The 23,079-nt window shown below is 41.2% G+C and overlaps 1 protein-coding gene across 10 annotated transcripts in view; it reads right to left on the bottom strand.

The window, feature by feature from the left end:
* Positions 1–136: 136 nt before the first annotated feature.
* The window catches only part of Kansl1 (KAT8 regulatory NSL complex subunit 1), a 132,313-nt gene continuing 109,370 nt past the window's right edge, over positions 137–23,079 (bottom strand). For 6 of the 10 annotated variants that reach the window (XM_075990425.1, XM_075990422.1, XM_075990419.1 and 3 more), the window contains 10 exons: positions 22,032–22,227; positions 18,342–18,513; positions 10,079–10,261; positions 9,410–9,598; positions 8,907–9,058; positions 4,485–4,606; positions 3,608–3,665; positions 3,096–3,208; positions 2,119–2,371; positions 137–1,867 (listed from right to left, as the gene is read on the bottom strand). In XM_075990425.1, the coding sequence (XP_075846540.1) occupies positions 1,640–1,867; positions 2,119–2,371; positions 3,096–3,208; positions 3,608–3,665; positions 4,485–4,606; positions 8,907–9,058; positions 9,410–9,598; positions 10,079–10,261; positions 18,342–18,513; positions 22,032–22,227 (1,666 nt within the window). In that variant the 3' untranslated portion in view covers positions 137–1,639. The remainder of the gene's footprint in view (positions 1,868–2,118; positions 2,372–3,095; positions 3,209–3,607; positions 3,666–4,484; positions 4,607–8,906; positions 9,059–9,409; positions 9,599–10,078; positions 10,262–18,341; positions 18,514–22,031; positions 22,228–23,079) is intronic. The other 4 variants (XM_075990429.1, XM_075990427.1, XM_075990426.1 and 1 more) reach the window with 2 other exon arrangements.

Raw genomic sequence — 23,079 nt, 5'->3', positions numbered from 1 at the left:
CAGACTATCTCTTACCTTAGTCAAACACCCTTTACAACACCTAGCCAGCAAATCTCCAAACCCCAAAGAATGTTTGGGCTGCCACCATTGCCAGGCACATAGAGAATAGTATATCAAGAAAAGCATGACACATGACTTTCTGTATCTTTTTTTTTTATTATTTTTTTCATTTTCCTTCCTTTTTTTTTTAAGCACTAGTCTGTGCTTTGCGAACAGAATCAAGACATTAACAAAGATCAGCTTCTCTGAAGAAAAGCATTTCTATAGAACAAAGACAGCTACATGTTCGCTGCCATTACACAGCTCAAAGCAGGAAAAGAAAATATTTACAAAATACAAGTTTTTTTAAATTTTTATCTTTTTTTTGTTTTTTTTTTTACAATGCTAAAAGGGTTATTCAGAATTTTCAACCTTATAAATAGAAGAAGCACTTTATGCATAGGGATATGGTGCATTATTGTTGTTTAAAGAAACAATGACAAACCTTTTAACTTGCAAACAAAAAAAAAATCACTAATGTTGAAAATTGTGAAAAAACCCCAACCATTAAGCAGTCTGCCTACTATTTTTGTATAATTATAAAATGGCAGAAAAAGAAAATTCCTTTCCCCCTCCCCTTTTTTTGGTGATGTGATTATACATAAGACAGGCACAAGGCTAACAGGAGGTTGGTGGGGGAACAATGGAAACCACAGCTAGGACCAGACAGTGTTCCACAGGCAAGGGGAGCAGAGATGAGGGAGTCTAAGTGACTGACAGGGACGTGAAAGAAACAGGGTATGTGACTACTACCGAGTGAAAACATGATACAGAAGTGATGCTGTGTACTCCAGACTTCCTAACTTTTAGGGGTGTGGGAATGGGTTAAGCAGTCCAAACCCTATCTTAATAGATGTTCTGAGTGGAAGGACTAACGTGTCTGTGTGCATGAACAGGAGAGAAAAGATGGGAAAGGGTAGAACAGGGTGACCTGAGCAGCTGCAGCAGAGTACTGCAGCCAAGGAGCCAAGACAGATGACCGAATGCAGATGAAATTGGAAATAGGTCTTCAAGGTCCAGGTGACAAGGAGAAGCTAGTTGTACTGCTGGCTCAGAGCTCAGTGAGAAGACCTGGCCAACAGAGCAAAGAAGCTGGCTGGAAGGGAGCGCCAGCACAAGAAGACCAAGGAGGGGTGCCCAGCTAGAGCTAAGCCGAGTCAAGCCACAGACTGGAGGGAAGGGGTAAGAGCCCAGATTGCTTTTATTCTATCCCATCCTAACCTAAGGAGACTGTGCGACTTGGAGCTTTCCACCCACTGCCACCTGGCTGGTCCACCCTACCCCACAGGTGCAAGGGAGAGGGTGATCATCTAACATTGGGAAGTCCAGTGATCCAACAGTGCAGAGGATATGCAGGACCAGGCCAGCAGGGTTTCTTCCTGAACTTGTCTGCCAACTGGAGGAAGTGCTCAGGTGTGACATGAAAACAAAACAAGGAAACAGAAACAACAAAACCAAACCAACCAAAGGAGAATCTAAATTCCTTAAATTCACTAAAAACTGTGAAAATTCCAGCATATGATGTTTGAATATCAAACGCAGAGATTTCTGAAGCTTTAATGCCAATAGTAGAGAGTCTATATAGAGTCTCATTTCCTGCTCATCTGTGAGTTGGGCGCTGAGCTGCGACTGCTGCTGTCAGATGCCGACTCTTGAGGGAGACAACAGGAGGTGAGGTGGGTGCCACCTCTGTCTCCCGACCAGTCTTGCTGCCTGAGGTGCGGCGAGTACAGCGTGCTGCCATGTCCTGTGCATCCAACTGCTCCTCACATTCTGCCTGGGGACTGTAAGCCAGAGGGAAGGTCCGCCGCTCCCATGGTTGGACAGACTGTAGACAGACAAGATATTCTGGTGATGACGACCTAGTTTCAGCTCATTTCCTGGGCCTTCACACTTGTGGCCCAGGGTTGATAACCAGACTGTCTACTACTATGGGAGAAGTTAAGAAGACCCCTCCCCTAAGGTGGGTAACCCAGCACATTTCTAGTGTATTTCAAAACAAGGGAGAGGAAAGCTCTATCTTCAGTATATGCTGCCTCCTCGCATACCCTCCCGCCATTTAATGGAGATACCCCTCACCTGTTCATCTAGCCCCAGCTCTGGTGTGGAGCAACGGGTGTCTTCATTGGCCAAGTGTCGCAGACTGTCCCGAGCCAGAGGGGTGAGGGGGGCTGAGAGCAGTTCTGGGCTAATGGGACTTCTAGGAGATTGACCATGGGAGAACTCTGACAGAGAGTGACTACTGCTGACGTCAGGAGAGGCAGGCTGTGGGGTGGAAGGGTTGGCACTGCCCAACTGTGGGGTGGTCCGGCCGTCTGATGACCTGTAAGACCTATGAATCAAGGAATAGACAAGTGAGTGAGTACCTAGGTAATAGGCATTTCTTCTGTTTCTTTCTGGGGGACAGGGGTAGTGAGAGGAGGAGTTCTGGGAGAAAAAAAAAAGCATCTACTCCAAAGCAGTTAAAATTCGAACTGACAGTAATGATGTTCTAAGATCCATTAATTCCATTTGCTTCCACTTTTACTCACATATGCAGGCATAAAACCATGACAACTAAAACAAAAACAAACAAACAAACAAACAAACAAAAAAACCATGACAACTAAGCATGGAGTAACCATGAGTCTAAGAGAAAGTCCTGACTAGTGAATTCACAACAGGGACTAGTTGAGGTTTTGAAAACAAGTCAAAGAAAGATAGGTGGACTCCTGCCACCGTCTTTTTAGTTAGTTTAGTGTGTGTGGGGAGAGGTATTAATGAGCATGAGCACCATGTTGCAGCATAAGGCATGGAATAGAAGGACACCTTCTAGCTGAGTTTCTTCTACTGTGGGTTTCAGTAGTCAAACTTAGAGGGTGAGCACTTTGAACTCATTGAGTCATTTAAAGATAAGACTACAAAACCTGTCCTCATCAAAAAGAGGATCATCTTGTGAGGCCTTCTAAATTCCTCCGGCTAAATCATCAGGAAACCAATAGGCCTGTAATCATACTTTCTTTGGCTACCATCCTCCCTCCTTCAACAGATTCTGGGAACCTGTGCCTGCCCATTACCTGCTGCCCCGACGCTGGGGTGGCACACTTGTGGTCCACAGCCACCTTGCCCTCTCCATCTCCTCACATTTGGCATGGAGGGCAGCAAATGCTGCATCAGAAAGGTCCTCAATCTGCAACAGAGCAGTTTCATTAATCTCTTTTTCCCAGGAAGCTAAGGTTATGAAATTGCCAGAATAAATCTAGAACAACCCTCTCCCGAATGTAGATGCTTCTAGTTAGAGAGAGAAGACAATGAGCTCAAATTTGAAACCTTGTATCTTTTATTTTGCTTTTTGCTTTTCAAAACAGGGTTTCCCTGTGTAATAGTCCTAGCTGTCCTGGAACTAGCACTTGTGGACCAGGCTGGCCTTGAATTCACAGGGATTCACCTACTTCTGCCTCCTGAGGGCTGGGATTAAAGGCCTGCGCCACTACCGTCCAGCGACATTCCTGTATCTTAAGGCATTTTGAGTGCATGCACCCATGACTGGTGTGTGTGTTCCTCTAAGACAGCATAACTATTGCATTACCTCCTCATTCTCTTCATCAGGACTCCCCTTCAGAGACTGAAGATCAACCTCTCGCCAGCTGAAAAACACAGGAATTTGAAGAAAAGAAAATTATGGGACTGTAAAATTATGAAGCCTCACACGCAAATACCCACAAAGGCCAGAAACAGAAGCATCAAGTTGAGGCTGGTAAGACTGTCAAACTCAAGTAAAACTTTTAACTGCTTAAATAAACACTATATAATATCAATTGATTGGTATCATATAGGACATATCAGTCAATCTTATAGGGGCTGGAAATGAAGATTTATAAGAAGTCTGATTTGATATTGGGACAACACGTTCAGTATTTTAAAACACAGTCTGAGTGGCCTGCCAGGTTGTGACCTTGAGTAGGTGGATTCATACAAAGGAATAAGAGAAGCTATAACTTCACTCCTATCAAGCACCCACCCACCCTGCTCCACTAACTCTCCCACACTCTTATTTGCTCTTGCTTTTTGAAACAGCAGTCTCACTATGTAGCCCAAGCTGGCCGCAAACCCACTGCAATCCACTCACCTCAGTCTCCCAATTGCTAAGACTACTGATATGAACAATCCATGCCTGTAGCACAGGTTAGCCTTGAACCTGGCAATGACCATCTAGCCTCAGCCTCCCAAGGTCGCAGATTACAGGCATGAGTTACCATGTCTGTTCACCCCCATTTTATTGTTTTTTGAAGACCCACTATGCATTCGGGGGAGCTGGGATTATGAGTGTGGATTCATGCCTGGTCCCAGACTCCTCTTTCAAAAAGAAAACAACTTAGGGATAAAGACTGCTTGGTCAGAAGAGAAAAAGTAGATACAGGACAACAGGAAGAGAGGGAGAGGAGCTGATTAAATAGGGCTTCTACCTTGGAGTAAGGATTTCTTTGTATTGTAGTTTCTCAACACGAGTTGTTGCAGCAACAGACATCGGGATAACAATGTTATTGATATCAAATGAGCTCTCTCCCCTTCTCCTCCTCACTGGCTGCTGTAAGACAAAAGTTTACATTTCAAGAGAGGTACAATGCGACAAATTTAAAACCATTAGTCATATGACAGGATGATCATGCACACAACACAGGTCCTGGAGTAGCAGTGGTCACCACAGTATCTAAACAGATTATCCCTGGCAGCAGAGTTTTTGGGGGCAGGGGTAGCAGGTGTTGGCCTCAAGGAGTAAATCCCATTTTACAAGGCTCCCTCTTAAATTGCTAGATTTTACAGGTGGGTGTCCTAGAGCCAATTTGGGTTCCTATTCCCTCATTCTCCTAACACTCTTCTTCTTCTTTTTTTTTTTTGGTTTTTCAAGACAGGGTTTCTCTGTGTCTTTGGAGCCTGTCCTGGAACTAGCTCTGTAGACCAGGCTGGTCTGAACTCACAGAGATCCGCCTGCCTCTGCCTCCCGAGTGCTGGGATTAAAGGCGTGCGCTACCATCACCTGGCTCTAACACTCTTCTTTTAAAATCCTAAAACCCCTGTTCCAGAGCTAGAGAGGGCTGTCATTAAGAGCACTACTTGTTCTTGGATAGGACTAGGGTTTAGTTTCTAGTACCAACATGGTGGCTCACAACTGTCTGTAACCCCAATTAGGGAGATGACACCCTTTTCTGACCTTTGCAGCCACATGTAGCAGTACAAATATATATGCAGGCAAAACACACACACACACACACACACACACACACACACACACACTAAAATTAATCTAAAAATCTGTTTTACCCTTTCTCCTTTGTCAACAACTCTGGCTCTTAAATACAATATTTCCACTCAGTGGTGACTAGTTAGATTAAATGCATTGATTTTTCTCATCAGAAAAGAGGCTCAAAAGGCAGGTCCACCTTAACAAACTATCTTACCTTAAGCTGCCATGAAAACCCTTTCCTCTTGAGGATCTCAACTCTTCAGCTAAATCTGTACCAACCACTTTCTCAGCCCTTACATAACTCTCATCTATCTTCCTTTCTTTCTTTCTTTTTTTTTTATTTTTTTGGTTTTTCAAAACAGGGTTTCTCTGTAGCTTTGGAGCCTATCCTGGAACTAGCTCTTGTAGACCAGGCTGGACTTGAACTCACAGAGATCTGCCTGCCTCTGGGATTAAAGGTGTGTGCCACCACCACCCGGCTCATCTTTCTATTATGTTGGGGGAGAGAGGAATGGAAGGAAACTGAAAAGAAGGAACCTGTCTATAGCTTCCATCCCCTCCCCCCACAAAGGAAATGTGTTCACAGTAAAGTGGGAACATCAAATCTTTGGGGAAATAAGACTTTCAAGGGTTCAGTAACAAAAGGAGAGTATGACATCTATGGTAGACAGGACACTAAGAATGAATAAAGCCAGGTATGGTGCTGCACATCTTTAATCCCAGTACTTGGGTGGCCCATGTAGGCAGATTTCTGAGTTCAAGCTTAGCCTGGTCTACACAGCAAGTTCTAGAAGAGTTAGAGCAACATAGAGTGACCCTGTCTTAAAAAGAGTCCAGAATGAATGAATAAAGCAAAGAGCCAAAAGACCAAATCTTTTAGACAGGAAAAAAAAAAAAGCCTCTATTAGCTGCTTCTGCCCGGAGAGCAAATACCTTATCCTGAAACAGCCTGTTAACTGTGAGAGGCCATAGGGAAACAGTGGGATGACAAACATGCTGTTATGGCAACAACACAGCTGGAAACACCCAAGAGCCTGCATTTACACTCAAACCACTAAGTGTGGTCAGCCCACAAGGGAATAGTAAGAAAGATGAGCTACTAGCTCCCACCAACTATTATATACATCTCCTTGGAAGGTAAGATAATTCCATCATCTTAAGACACTGTAAGAAGCCGGGTGGTGGTGGCGCATGCTTGTAATCCCAGCACTCGGGAGACAAAGGCAGGCGGATTCCTGTGAGTTCGAGGTCAGCCTGGTTTACAAGAGCTAGTTCCAGGACAGGCACCATAGCTACCAGAGACCCTGTCTCAAAAAAAAAAAACCAAGAAAAAAAAAAGACACTGTAAGAACATTAAAAACAACAGGATTTCAGATGGTGCCATGAATGATTTCAGGTCATCACAATTTTCAATTTGCTTCTTTATCAGCAATAGTAGACCATCATTAACCTCACAAAGTTTGGGTCATAGGTTAACTAAAATGGTTGAGAATTTTGGAAATCTTGCCTGGTTGAGTTCTGCAAGTCAAGCAATAGTGACTGCACATCCAAAAGCTTCTGTCACTACCACATCTTGGCTGAAATTCCATGACCCACATAAGAAATGAGTCTGGAAGAAGCCTTGGGAGAGATAGCTTTCTATCTTTGTCAAGAATGAAACTCCTGCTAGAAACAGCTATGAATGTCCCCAAAGCATCTCAGGCCTCTGGGCTGTATCCTTCTCTTAAATACCCATTGTGCTAGCACTCATTCAACTCAACTCAACTACCTTTTCCAATTTAGAGTCAGAAAAGGGGGGAGGGTGGTAGCATTGAGAATAGTAAGTCATTTCTAAATCTGGTTTCACACCAGAAAGAAACAGGAGGACTCAGCCTAATTCTCTCAAAGTGCAGCCATATCTATTCTCTAAAGTTTTCTAAGGAATTTTTTAAAAAGTCACTGGATCTCAAGACACACACAAAACAAACACAATTTGTTTAAAGACCACTAAGATGATTTTAGTACAAGTAACAAGTACTGTGAAGCACAGCTACAAATACCCTGTCTTGCCCGCTTCAACCAGTTACCCCTTGCTTCTCAACCTAAATTTGGCATATCACTCTGCTTAATGGAAGAATCGTGATTCTCTGAATAAATGAAGCAATCAGAACCTGAAGGAGCTAGGTGTGGTAGTACATGTCTTTAACCCCAGAACTTAGGAGGCAGAGGCAAGAGGATTTCTGTGAGTTAGGCCAGTGAAATACAGACAGCCAGGACTACATAGATAAACCTTGTCTCAAAAGAAAGAGCCTAAAGGATTAGCACAGTGCCGTGCATAAAATCTGTACTTAATAAGGTTAAATTCCAAATGATCTAGTTCTAAATCAACACTCCCCAGACTTATCAGGGCTGACAGATGAAAAAAAGAATGCTGACTTACCAAGTCCTGGAGCTTAGAGCTTAATTTTTTTCTAAAATAAGAATTATTCTTTATTATCACATTATGTGAAACCCTTTCCTAGTGTTTGGCTGAGTGCGGTAGTAATACTACACACCTATTCAGACAAAGTCTGTGAGTGGAAAAGGTGAAAGAAAGCTTTTTGGAAAGGACAGTCTGGCCTGTAAGAGCAAAGAACAATATGAGTTTGTACCTCATTCCAAGAGTTTAGCGAGCACATTTTGTGAGCTTAGAGCTTCTATAACATCTCTTTTCTCAGGCCAAGGTTGTGTGGTGTCCTGGTGAGAGAGCTGACTCTGAAGTCAGACTACAAGGGTTTGAATCACAATCACAACCCTCACAAACTGCCCTTTACCTTATGAAATACACTCAACCCTGTGCAGCCTTAGTTTTCATGTCCACAAAAATCAGGATTCACAATACTATTTATCAAAGGACAATGTAGGATTAAATGGGATGGTGTGTATGAACAGTGATCCTTTGGCCTCATCCTCCTGAGTGCTAGAATTATAGACCTGTGACATCAAGTCTAGTAGTAGAATGTTTAGTAAACATAACAGTACCAGAATTTAATATTACTAATATAGTTACACTTGTTATTGTGATTACTATAAAAGGAATGCTTGGATAACTATACTTAACTTCTACATATACATGTTTAATTACACTATGTTTGCTTTGGCTAAGCAAACATTCTTGAATGGGATTTGGTGGTGTACAAGGTAGTGAGTATGCTTTAAATGACCTTCCATTATGCAATAGTAACCTGCCGCATCCTACTTCTGCTCTGTACATCTGAGAGTTCTGCCTTCTCCCTTCTATCATCACTCTCTATTCTTAGTATCCTACTGCCATTCATCAATAGAAGAAACAAGGAACTGTTGTCTTGAATGCCTTAAAAGATTAGGGCCATGGTATTCAAGTTCAAGGTGAAGCAGATCCTAAACAATCACAAAGCACCTTCAGAGAATCTGCCTCTAGAACAAAGGTCTAGACCTTATAACAATGCCCTAGTACTACTTTCCTGAAAAAAATAAAAATCAACCATCAACAACAAAACCCACACCCATGCCTCTATATGATTTGTTTTTTACTATGAAAACTCGAGGGTCAAGTACTACAACTACACTCTACATTGGTCTCTAGAGTTATTATGAGTGCCCTGTAATCTGTAAAATGTCCTATCAACTCCACACAGGTACTTACAGACGTGCTGGCTGCAACCTGTGAGCCAGAGCTGGTAGGTGTTGTGGAGGTGTCTGATGAGGTGGAGAGTTGTCTCACCGGGGGGCTGTGTGATGGATGGTGGGTAGCTGTCAAGTAGCTCGAACTGCTCATGTCTGTGTGATGCTTCAACACTGCAGAAGTCAACAGAAAGGAGAGGAATACACTGCTAAATGGATATCGTAACCAGTTCTACTTCCAACATGTTAGGAATGCCAGCAATGCACACTAAAGGCAAAAAAAAAAAGTTTCTTTGTAGCCTAGAGGATAAAAAGCTGCAGCAACTAGTTGATGAGAAATAGGGGACTGGGCAGATGTTGTAGCATAAGATGTGACCTGCATTTAGAAGCAATAGTGCCCCGTGCTGTGCCTTTCTAGCAAGTAATGGTCAAAGCTTGGGGTAGGGGGTTTTAAGAGAAGCTTGGGCTGTCCCAGAAAGCTCTGAGCAAGTGCCAATGCAGGTAGAGGTGCCGGCCTGGCCCTACCTTCACTTCTCTCAGATGAATGGTCTCGCAATCTCATTTTGCTGTGGTTTGGGTCATGTACTGGTGGCGGCAGATTGAGCAAGCGCTCTGCTTTTGGAGCAGTCACTCGCTCCACCATGGGCACAGTCCCCACATCGTCTAAGTGCTGCCTGTGGGTCCTGTCAGGCCGGGTTTGGTGATGGGACAGCTCTGAAGAGGGGAACAAAAAAGAGCTGTGAAGTACATTCACTCAAATCTTATTTGAGTTCTGAGCTCTTCAGTTCTTAGGCCAATGCTATATATCCAGGGCAGCATCATAGTCTTTGGGATTCAACCTTCTAGTTAATGGCACAATAGCTAAGACGGGACAGGGAGTCACAAACAGAAATGTTAACACCAAGGCTTCAGTCAGAAGTCAACCTGCCCACAGGTGGACCCAGTATGTTACTATTGGCTGTTCACTGACCATTTTGGGCTTTACTTGTTTGAAACAGTTTCCAAAGTCTATCTGAGAGCATCCAAACCAAACAGATAGGGTAGGTAAGCTGTGAGCTGAATTTGTATTAGGTAACTAAAAGCTTTTTCCAATCCCAGAATATTGGCATAGCAGACCAGTAACTAGAGAATATAAAAAGTTATAAAATACAGCAATAGTGATTCCAGAAGACTCCTTAGTTCCCTAAAACTTACTGGCTGTTGTAAGGAAGGAGTTGACCAACTTATGCCTGTCTTTACGAACTGGATCTGACAGACTGCATGGCATGGGTGCTCTGTGCTTAAGTGAAAACTTTTTGGTAGGTTTGATCTTGTCAAAAGGCTTGTTTTGCCACTGAGACTTCAACATGCTCTGGAAGTGCAGGCTTGTGGGAACATCTGTAAGAAACACAAAACATTGTGGGTTAGTCCAAGAACCTGGCCTCTGGGCTCCTCTCTCATTGAAGGGTGCTGGTTACCGACTCTCCAGGTCAATATACCCTTGTCAAACAACTTTCTAGCTTAGCAAAACCAGGGGATGTCATATGGAAGACCCATTTATGTGAACTTTATTGATGTATACATAAGTAAGCAGTGCTACCACCTTGGCCTTTTATTTACAAGTTCTGGTGGAGGTAAAAATATAATACATTTTTTGTTATATTGATGGGAGACTTCGCTTCTCATGTTGATCTTATTGATGTGGCAGACTTTGAACATCCTATTTCAATTCTTATATTTAAACCTACTTCATTCTACATGTACAACCATGATGTACTTTTATGTTCCCATGGGGCCTAACTTCTGTGATACAGCACACCCTATGCTATCCAGGACCACAGAAGGTACTTTATCCTTCCAGTACAAGCTATGCCATCCTCCTTGCTCTAGAGCGCTATCATCTTGTCTTTTGATTATCAGTGTATTTCTTCTTTTTCTTCCTTTTTTGGATTTTTAAGACAGGGCTTTTCTGTGTAACAACTTTAGCTGTCTGTGTCCTGGAACTAGCTCTTATAGACCAGGCTGACCTTGAACCCACAGAGATCCACCTGCCTCTGCCCCCCCCCCCAGTGCTGGGATTAAAGGGATACACAACCACCTCCCAGCCTATGTGTTTTATAAAGCTGATTAGTTACTGTTAATTACTAGAAAACTAATTACAGTTTTTTACTTCCTCAGTACTGTTTTCTTTAAAATCACACATCCCCAAAACCCTCTAAGACAAGGTCTCACTATGTAGCTTAGGCTGGCCCCCAAATTCCTAGACTCTAGTGATCCTCCTGCCTTAGTTTCCTGAATAGCTCTGACTGTAGGTATGGACCCTCATGCTCTAAGTTGTATTTTTCTATGAATTAAGTATTTTACTAATTCCTCAGGAAAATAATTTCTCTGTGAAAATGCTTGAAACAAACACAACACTTAAGAAACTTAGGCAGTAGGATTGCCATAAGATCTAGGCTACAGTCTAAGAGAATGTCACAATAAAATCAAACAGGCCCTTGAGAGCCATCTCAATTTAGGTGACCCACTGTTCACTTACAGTCTATTTCTGGTCTATACTACTGCTTTTGATTTTGTGTGTGTGTGTGTGTGTGTGTGTGTGAGATCTCTCTATGAAGCCTTTGCTAGCCTGGACCCTGTTATGTGCACCAGGCTGGCTCTGGCCCAAGCTCAATTCCCTGCTACCTAGAAAACAAATATCAGCCCTCAGGCTACAGGAACAGGGGAGAGGGGAAACCCACAAAAAACAAAAATTAAAACACTTGTGGCACTGCCTTGCTAAATACAGATCAAAGTGGGGACATGGGCATGGATAGAGTATTCTAGTACATGAACACACATCTCCTTCTTTTCTTTTCTTTTTTTTTTTTTTTGGTGTTGCTAGACATAGAACCCAGGCCATGTACTTGCTACATATACTCAAGCCACATCCCTCCAAGCCCTGTTTAGGTTTTCTTAATTTCTTCTCTATGATATTTGGTAGCCATCCATAACATTTACCCCTCCACCCAACAGAACGAAGTTGAAAACTGTGTTGATATGTACAAGAGGCTGGTCTTGCACTTACACCAAGCCCAACCTTGTGTTTTAATCACTGAGAATTATAGGTAATGTATGTTCTTTTACTTTTGGATTTTTTTTTTTTTTATTTTTCGAGACAGGGTTTCTCCGTAGCTTTTGGTTCCTGTCCTGGAACTAGCTCGTATAGACCAGGCTGGTCTCGAACTCACAGAGATCCGCCTGCCTCTGCCTCCCGAGTGCTGGGATTAAAGGCGTGCGCCACCACCGCTGGGCTTACTTTTGGATTTTTTGAGACAGGGTTTCTCTGTAGTTTTGAAGCCTGTCCTGGAAGTAGCTCTTGTAGACCAGGCTGGCCTTGAACTCACAACCTGCCTCTGCCTCCTCTGCACCAACATCAGGGACAAAAAAAAAAAAAGACAAGATTTCTTTGTGTAGCCCTGGCTGTCCTGGAACCAGCTCTATAGACCAGGCTGGCCACAGGCTCAGAGATTCGCCTACCTCTGTTTCAAGTGCTGGGATTAAAGGTTTATGCCACCACTGCCTAGAAAAACTCAGCTTTTTATTTTTAACCTTTTTTAAAAAAAAGATTTATTTATTATATAATGTTCTGTTTGCATGTTTGAATGCACACCAGAAGAGGGCAATAAATGGTTGTGAGCCACCATGTGGCTGGGAACTGAACTCAGGACCTCTGGAAGAGCAGTCAGTGCTCTTAACCTCTGACCCATCTTTCCAGTCCATAATCAGCCTTATTTATTTATTCATTTGTTTATTTATTTATTTAGTATACAATATTCTGTCTGTGTGTATGCCTGCAGGCCAGAAGAGGACACTTCTTTACAGATGGTGTGAGGTACCATGTGGTTGCTGGAAACTGAACTCGGGACCTTTGGAAGAGCAGGCAAACCTCTGAGCCATTTCTCCAGCCCCCATACTCAGATTTTAAAACAGGGTCTTGCTTCATATTCATAGTTCAGGCTGGCTTTACACTTGGGGTGATCATCTTGCCTAAGATACCAAGTGTTAAGATTAAAGACACTAGAAACTACACTTGGCTTTTTAAAACAATAACAAAAAAATTTATTTTTAAATTATGTGTGTTTGTGTCTCTGTGCGTAAGGCATAAGCACACAGTGCAGGTATCTACAGAAGCCAAAGGCTTCAGATGCCCTTGGATCAATACGAGTGCTGGGAGCTGAACTCAACACTTATGCACTTAACAGTTGAGCCATCTCTCAATTCTGGTGTTTGTTTGAGATGGGGTCTCTCTGTTACGTACTCTGGCTATCCTGGAACTTGCTATGTACAATAGGCTGGACTTGAATTCAGAGATCCACTTGTCTCCAAGTGTAAGCCAACAAGCCATCCTCATATTGAGGTGGAGTCTACATGAAAAACACTGTCTCAAAAATAAACTTCTGGGGCTGTAGAGATGGCTCAGAGGTTAAGAGCATTCCCTGCTCTTCCAGAGGTCCTGAGTTCAATTCCCAGCAACCACATGGTGGCTCACAACCATCTGTAATGGGGTCTGGTGCCCTCTTCTGGCCTGAAGGCATAAACACAGACAGAATATTGTATACATAATAAATAAATAAATATTAAAAAAATAAACTAACCTTCCCACAAGATATACTATGTAATAGTGGAACAAATATTATGGGAGTTTGTAATCACTTAAAACAAACAAACAAACAAACAACTGGATTTAAGGCCTATTTCGTGAGATAGAACCCTTACCTGACACTGCTGATGTAGCCAAGAACCTAAAACTACATAGATCATAAACCCCTAATAGTAGTAGGGGAAAACCTACTATTCTGCTAAAGAAATATATCAATGAAATGATTCCCAATGACATATTGCTATACCCATAGATCAGAACATTATTCAACCCTCATCAGAGAAGCTATTTCTTGTAGTTGATAGTAAATAACACAGAGACCCACAAATGGAGAATGTGCTGAGAGAGATATTTTAGGGCATTTAGACCTAAATATGTCCTTATCAAACTCTTCCTCCCTCAAATATCTATGAAGAAGAGAGCACAAAAAGATTCTGAGAGTCAGAAGTGGTATACAATTTCAAGCAAACAGCATTTTCCAGACACAATAGGACCAATATGACTTCATGCATAAGACCTATAGAGGTTCAAACTACACAAAACTGCAGTACTGGAAAGCAGAAAACAAGGTCCCACTCTAAGCAAAAAGCTATTTGCAGTTGATACCCTCTGAGAATGGAGGGTCACTGGTGTATCAACCACATCCCATGGCAGGCTCCATACCCCAGAGTAGTTGGCCAATACAAAATGGACTTCATAATTTTATGTGTGCTTTTTATTTTGTTCTATAATTTCTAATTTATTGATTTGTTTGGATTTTTAAAAAAGATTCATTTATTTCTTTTATGTATATGAGTGTTCTATCTGCATGCAAATCATTATTCCAGAAGAGGGCATTAGATCCCACTTTAAATGGATGCGCACCATCATATGGTTGCAGAGAATCGGAACTCAGAACCTCTGGAAGAGCAGCCTTAACCACTCAACCACTGAGTCATTTCACCAGCCCTGGATTTTCATTTTCACTTTTTTTAAAGTTATAAACGGATTGACCCATTAGCTCCATTTTTTTTTTCAGGGAGAGAAAAAAAAAACATGAAGTTAGTTGGGTATGAAGATGGGTAGGACCTAGAAAAAGTTGGGAGACAAGACTATAACTAAAATGTATCCTATCAGAAAAAAAAATTTAGTGCGTGCTTTTAATCCCAGCACTCAGGAGGCAGAGGCAGGGGATCTTTGTGAATTTTAAGCTTTCCTAGACTATAGAACAAGTTCTAGGATAGCCAAAAATACACAGAGTAACCCTCTTTCAAAAATCAAAAACACACAAAGAGTTTTAATTAAAAATATATAAATTCCAGGGTAAAAGGGTATTTTCTTTGTAATATTCACCACTAAAACATTGTTTGGGTCTTCTAGTCTGTCTAGTTTGTTTTAATTTTCAGTACTTGTTTTTAAGCCCAGGACCTTGTGTGTATAGGCAAACACTCTACCACTGAGCTACAGCCTCAGCACGTGTTTAGATTTTTTGGTTCTTCCCATGTCCTAGGAAGAAAAAATTGTTCAGCTGTCTTAGGCTGAAGCTAAAACTATATAACATGTATCATTGAGCCAGGAAGTGGTAACACATGTCTCTAACACCAACACTCAGAAAGGCAGAGTATCTCTGTGAGTTTGAGGCCAGCCTGGTCTTTAGAATGTATGTTATCTGACTAGTCTCTGGTCTAGCTCCACTTTATTTTTTGTTTGTGATAGTATCTCATGGTTTAGTCTTGGCTGGCCTAAACCCCATAGAGATCTGACTGCCTTTGCTTCCCAAATGCTGGGATTAAAGGCTTGTGTCACCAACTCCAGTTCACGTGGCGGGGAAGGAATTCAGTGCTTCACCCATGCTAGGCAAGTGCTATACAAATTGAACTATATCCCAAGCCCCTATATAAATGCCATTTTAACTGTACTCATGAATTTAAAGAAAATTTATAGCCCTCTTATTTCACTGTTAAAACTAAAACCAGGCCACTTTTAGTGGTACAATTAAAAAATTTATTCATTTTTTTAAATGAGGGTAAAAGGGTCAAGGCTACAGTTCAGTTGCAGAGTACTTTTCTAGGATGTACAAAATCCTGGGTTTGATTCCCAACACAGACAGACAGACACATGGAAAAGTGAAGTGAGGGATGGAAGATAAGACAAATGGGATGGGTAGGCTAACAAGGAGAGGGGGAAGAGGGATTCATCCATTATAAGTCCCTATTCTAAGTCCTAAAATAAATACACCTAACAGCTGAATGTGATGGTGCTGTTTCAAGCTCAAGGTTAGCTAAGACTACATATAGTGATATCGCAAAACAATACAATGTAAAACAGACTCACACTTGCCAGAACTTTACTGTATTTTCTTTTAATAGCTTCTATAAATGAATGAGCAGAAACTTGTTAAATTCCCCAAACAGTGGACAATACAAGTTCCTAGACATTGTTGGTTTGAGTATACATACTAACTGAATAGTGGTTATCCTAGGACATGGGAAGAACCAAAAAATCTAAACACGTGCTGAGGCTGTAGCTCAGTGGTAGAGTGTTTGCTTATACACACAAGGTCCTGGGCTTAAAAACAAGTACTGAAAATTAAAACAAACTAGACAGACTAGAAGACCCAAACAAAGGCATGAAATATCAAAAAATGTTGGGCATGTAGTGCTCGTCTGTATAATTCCAATACTTAGGAGGAAAGGAAAGAGGGGCGATTACCAGTATGAGGTCAGCCTGGATACACACTATGATACTCTGCCACACAAAAAAAAGTAAAAATGCAGTAGAGATTAATTCAGTTATAGGATGTTCTACTTTCCATTTATATAAGATTAAAGTGCTATAATCAAAGAGGGTATAGTACTTTATCAGGTAAATAAAAGGAAAATACAAATTCATTATTAACATCATCTTAAATTACTACTTCCTCAAAATGAAACATGACTAGAAACTGCATCCTGAGTTCATCAAGTTCTGATATGCCGTAGTCGTAAGTCTGCTATTGGAGTATTTTGCAAAGCTCACTTCCTTCTCCTGCTGGAAAGCCACAGTCTCAAGTACACATGCTGGTAGTTTCCCACAAAACAGCATTTTCATTGCTCCTTTTGATCTTTTTGTTGTTGTTTTAAGAAACAGGGTCTCACTACATAGCCTTGGCTGGCCTTGAACTCACAAAGATCTGTTTGCTCTGAGTGATGGGATTGTGAACAGCACCTCACCATTTTTTTTTCTAAACTTTCTCAGTCATTTGAGGTGGGATCTTACTGCAGTATAGAACTTGTTATGCCTACCAGGTGGGCCTAAAACTCAACTCATGGCAGTTTCTCTGCTTTTCTGCCCCCACCCAGGGGTTATGATTTTAAGTGTACACCATCATATCTGGCCCTTTTATTTTAAGACAGAGTCTATGTTGCCAGCAGAACTCCTCCCCCTAAGACAGGGTTTCTCTGTGTAGCCCTGGCTGTTCTGGAAATGGCTTTCCACACCTGGGTGGCCTCAAACTCAAGGTATCAATCTGCCTCTGCCTACCAAGCTCTAAGAATAAAAGTGTATGCCATGCCTAAAATGTGCTGAAGGTGGAAGACAACACAAAATTTCAGGATAAAGACTGTGATCCTAACAACTCTTATGAACTGATTAGGAAACAAAATAAAATTACTATTTTTTTTTGTTATACAGGGCCACAAAACAGCTCTCACTAAGCTGCTAAGTGTAGAGGGGGAAACATCAATAGACACTCATCCAATGTGTGATACATATCTGTGATTCCAGCATTCTGGATGCATAGGCAGGAGGATCAGGAGTTTTAAAAGTCACTCTTGGCTACACAGTGAATTTGAGGCCAGTACAGAATACATGAGACCCCAACTCACACTCTCTCCTAAGTGAGGAGTATGGCTTAGTAAGAAGTAACCATCCATAAAAAACTTAAAGGAGTCAAAACAATACTAATCTTGCCGGGCAATGATGGTGCCTGCCTTTAATCCCAGCATTCTCTGAATTCGAGGCCAGCCTGGTCTACAAAAGCTAGAGCTAGTTTCGGGACAGACACCAAAGCTACAGAGAAACCTTGTTTCGAAAAATAAAACAAACAAAATCCTAATCTTATCTCAAAAAAGGGGGGGGGGGAAGCAAGGCATGGTGGCACCTCTCTTTAATCCCAGCACCCTGGAGCAAATGCAGGCAGTGAGCTCAAGACCCAAAGCAGGTGCTGAGAACCAAACTCAGGATCTTTTTAAGAGCAATACAGCTCTTTACTACGAAGTCATCTTTCCAGATTTTTCTTTGATTTTATGTTATTATTTAAGTATGTAGCCAGTGTACAACATGCACACCTAGTACTCATGGAGGCCAGAAGAGGGTGTTGGATTCTCTGGAAACTGAAGTCATATGGGTGCTGGGAACCAAACTAGGGTCCTCTGGAAGAGCAGCCAGTGCTCCTCTCAACTGCTAAGTAAATTCCAATCCCTTACTTTTATTTTAAATATTTTTATTTTATTTGTATTAATGTTTTGACTGTATGTATAAATGCACACCACGTGCATCCAGTGCACTCAGAAGCTAGAAAAGACACCCTGGAACTGGAGTTATAGATGTCTGGGAATCAAACTTAGGTCCTCTTCAAGAGAGCAAGTGTTCTTAACTTCTGAGACACTGCTCCAGCCCCTTCATATATAACCTCCCTGTCAAAAGATGACTTATGGAAGATGTTCTTTCCTATTGAATTACAGGTCAAACAGCAAAATTCTGACAAGTTTTTGATGACAGAAAGGGATACTGAGTATCTGACATCACTGATTTTCTTTCACTTGGAACCCTATCAGATCTCACTGGTTAGACTTTAAATTCTGATGTCTTTCTTACCATCTGGAAATGCTAGAACAGGGTGAACACAAGAATCCAACTGAGAAAGACGTTCCAACAGAGGGGCTTCATAGTGAATTTCAGGAGGCATGGTGTTTACGCTGCCTGAACCACACAGAGCACAAGAGGGATTGACATCACAGCCAGAGCGGGTGGTGCTATTCCGGTTAACCTGTGAAAAGCAAAACAAAACTGACAATTTGTTCTAATAAAAACCTAACATCCTTGCTGGATATCGGCACATGCTTTTAGTCCCAATCACCTAGATCTCTCAAACTGTCCTCCACTTTCAAAAAAAAAAAAAGACATAACTCATGACTGATGAAAATTAAACATGCACGTTGAATGATCCCATTCACAATTTTTCTATTAGATTAATTCCAAAGATATATTATTTTCTTTAAACTTCCTTTACATACAAAGAACAAGATAGAGTTAAATGAAAGACTTAATTATTTAAAACTACAAGCTTTTTTCTTTTACATTTTTAGGCTTTAAGACAAAAAGCTGAGACGTCTAATACAGAATCCCTACAATCTTGTGCTACAAAGAACAAGCCCGGCACTTGCCAAGCATGATTCATGATGCCATCTAGGCAACACCCAATCTGCAAGATTCTGCCTGGGGAATGGCACTGTGAAAAGGAATGCTAGAAAAAAGACTAGTTATCATAATAAAACAAAACAGGAGCACTGAAATTCTACCCCAAACTGTCATCTCTCTTTCCCCCTCTCAGAATTCACAGAAATGATCTCATCTTAGTTTTCCCCATTGAATGCTGGCTTCTGTTATTTTTTTGAGACAGGTTTGTACTATGTTTCCCAGATTGGTCTTAAATACCCACGAATCCCTTATTCTCCTGTATGCCACAGTATAGATATGTGCACCACACCTGGCTTATAATTATTATGTCTCTTCTGTTTCCCCTTTTGAAGGAAAAGTGAAGAGACTGTCTCAGGTAGTCAAAGTTGACCCCAAATTCCTGATGCTGCTACTTCTACCACCCAAATGCTGAGAGCCTGTCGTGTGTGTGTGTGTGTGTGTGTGTGTGTGTGTGAGAGAGAGAGAGAGAGAGAGAGAGAGAGAGAGAGAGAGAGAGAGAGAGAGAGAGAGAGACCCCGACCGAGACTGTTTGTCTGCCTGTCTTTGGAAGTGCTCAATGTTCCCTTACCCCTAGATCAGCGCCCCTGAACTATACTCACAGCCCCTTCAAAGACATGTCTTCAGTACTTAAGAACAACGTGGTCTTTATCAACATTCTACAACTGCTTCTGTCTGAATATAGGTTGCACAGAGGATCTAAATACAAAGATTAGGTTGGGTAAATTGAAGGGGAAAAGTCTAGTAAGCTGCAATGGTCAATACTACTAAAAATGATACTGAATACATTGCTGTACACAATTACTGTTTCAAGACAAAATTATCCATCCTACTCAGTTAATCAGGACTTCAAGATTGTAACTAATCAAACAACCAAAAACCTTAAACAAAATACAAAATCAAACCAACCAATGAACCAACCAGTCACCAATACATCTCTCAATTAAAATAAAAGATTTTCAGAAAAAAACAAAAACAAAAGCTGAGGAGATGGTTTACCAGTTAAGAGCAATGGTTGCTCTTCCAGAGACCTAAGTTCACTTCCATATAAGTACCATTAAAAATCTATGACATTGCAGGGCGATGGTGGCGCACGCCTTTAATCCCAGCACTTGGGAGGCAGAGGCAGGCGGATCTCTGTGAGTTCGAGACCAGCCTGGTCTACAGAGCGAGTTCCAGGACAGGCTCCAAAGCCACAGAGAAACCCTGTCTCGAAAAACCAAAAAAAAAAAAAAACCCACAACAAAAAAAACACAACTCTATGACATTTACAGAACTTTTTAGCATGTGAATGTTGGGAATTGAACCCAGGTCCTTTTAACCCGAGCCACCTTTCTAGTACCCACAGAACTTTTTAAACAACAACAAAAAGAACTATAGTTATGCTTGATGGCAAAAAGCTTTCTTTGTGCTATTTATTTATTTAGACTTTTTTTTGAGCCTGTCCTGGAACTCTGTAGACCAGGCTGGCTTCAAACTCACTTGCCTCTGCATTCTGAGTGCTGGGATTACAGGATTACTACTGTTATGTCCCTTTTCAGTTTCCATTCTCTTTCCTAATTCATCCCCAATATCTGGATTGGGGCTCAAAAATAAATCTTTGAATTTATATTCGAACAAAGAGTTTGTGATACATCCTGTCAATTTTAAAACTTAAAATCTAAGAGGCTAAAGTTCAAAACAATAGTCTGGAATTCAAGACCTTTTATACTTTATAATTTATGGTTAAGTTTCATTTTAGACTATTTCCAGTAAGTTTATTTTACTGAAACCTTTGTTCTAACAGCAGTATTAATATCTACAAACGATAGACATGTACACAAAACATCCACACACATAAAGTGAAAATAAATCTAAAAATAAGAACCCCAGAAGTATCAAAACATGGTACAGTCCTGTTATCTCAGCAACCCAGTAGGCTGAGGCAGGAGGACCACAAATTCATGATTAAGAATTTTCATTTTTATCTAGTATTGTATCATCAATACCTAGGACAGTTCAAAGTTCAACAAAAATTTTACAAAGGAGTAAATACATAAGAACAAAAGAATTCATAAAGGAAAAAACACTCTGTCCTAGTAATTTACCAGCCAGATACTCCAATATACACATTACATAGATTTCATAAGTTTCAGAAATAAACCCTGCTATTCAAAGACTAAATAATCAAAAGCTTATCACAATTATCTAGTTACCTCCATTTTCTGTGAACATGAACATATGTTTAGTAATAGAAATTTGGAAACTGTATTGGAAGCTGGGCAAGGTGGCATATAACTTCATTTTCAGACCTAGGAAGTAAAGGTAGGAGGTCTAGGAGTTCAAGACCGGCCTGGGCCAACTAACAGATACTGTCTCAAGAGCACAAAGAAAGCAGCAAAGAGCAAAGGAAGAAAGGAGGGTTGAAGAAAATAGCAAGGAAAAAAAATTGTAATGATTCTTTTTTGAAAGAAAGAGTATGTTCAGTTTCCAGGACCTAGGAGGGTGATTTACAACTATCTATACCCAAGCCCAAAGGGATCCTTCATCCTTTTCTGATCTGAGTACACCAGGCAACACACAGGGAACACATACTAACACACAGACTACTAAACAAAATTCTTTTCTTGTCTCCAAATGAAAAGGTGGGAGGAAGGAGCTAGAGGTGGCTCGATGGTTAAGAGGGCATACTGTTCCACCACACCTGGTTAACACTGTTGATTTCAGCAAAAAACAGTACAGGTGAGAAACAGAAGTGTTCACGGCAGCACTTAAACTTTCAGAGACTCTTCTTTTGTTTCAAAACTCAAGCCAGGAGATTTCAAATCTGGCTGCAGTCATCTAAGAGCTTTTTGAAAAACAAGACCTCCCAATGAACAAAGTACACATGTGAAACTGCCACATCAAACATGGCATGCTAACTCAAAATTAAAAGGGAAAAATAATTTCAATCCTAACTCCAAACAAACTAAACCAAGCTCTAGGGAGGAGCAGGTTTAGGAACTTAGTACTTTTTTAAGGCTCTCAAGAAACCTTGGGGGCTAACCTACTTTGAAAAGCATTAGGTAAATGGAGTGAGGTTGAGAAGAGACTGATCTTGCGAGTACTCACCTTCTTAGAAAGAGGAACAATGCTGCTGGGCCTAACAAGCCTCCGCTTCTTACAGCTCACTACAGGCCTTGTTCGGGCTGCCACACAGGTGCCGTCAGATGATGAAGAAACTAAATTCAGCCGTTGCTTTTTATGTAATTGTTCCTCAGCATCAGAGCTGTCACCTGGAACATGGTCCGCCAGGACAGGCTGAAGACTACAAAAAGGGAGGAAGATACATTTCAAATCACAGAGGAAACAAAACCTCTAATGTGGGCTCCATTTCCTGACTTTCAAATGTTCAAAGACACAAACAGGTCTTCTTTTACAGGAGCAGGTCAACTCTGGATGAGAGCACACACTTATCTCTGTGTGTGCCTACTCATGAGGCTCTCAGTGCACAACACCTATCATGTCTGAAAGGTGCAAAAGTCAATAAACTCAAGTATTCATTGTTAGCTTTTCTCCCATAACAGAAATATGTCTAACAAAAACTATAGAAAAAATTATAATTAATAAGAAAACAATTTTGCAAATTTGTTTTGGAGTTTTTTTTGGAGATACGGTTTCTCTGTGTAATAGCTCTGGCCATCCTGGAACTCAATTTGTAGGCCAGGTTGGCCTCGAACTCACAGAGATCTGTTTGCCTCTGCTTCCCAAATGCTGGGATTAAAAGCAGAGAACACAATGGACCAGCCAATTTTGCAAACATTAATGAACAGTGTTAAAAACAGTTCTCCTGGGGCTGGAGAGATAGCTCAGTGGTGAAGAGCACTAGTTACTCTTCCAGAAAACCCAGGTTCAATTCCCAGCACTCACATGGCAGCTCACAACTGCCTGTAATTCCAGTTCCAGGGAACCCAAAACCCATGGCAAAAACACCAATGCATATAAAATAAAAATAAATAAATAAACAACAGTTCTCCTGTGATAATGAATTCTAATGATAAATAATATTTTATTCACATGCACAGGGAACTTAGGAATCTTCACACAAATTAACTATAGGATTTTGTTGACGCCATGACCAGTCAGACAACAGTAGGTACAAAGGATTACATACATGTAC

This window comes from Microtus pennsylvanicus, chromosome 11, assembly GCF_037038515.1.
Source record: "Microtus pennsylvanicus isolate mMicPen1 chromosome 11, mMicPen1.hap1, whole genome shotgun sequence".
Classification (NCBI taxonomy): Eukaryota; Metazoa; Chordata; class Mammalia; order Rodentia; family Cricetidae; genus Microtus; species Microtus pennsylvanicus.
This window is presented reverse-complemented; position numbering and strand designations above follow the sequence as displayed.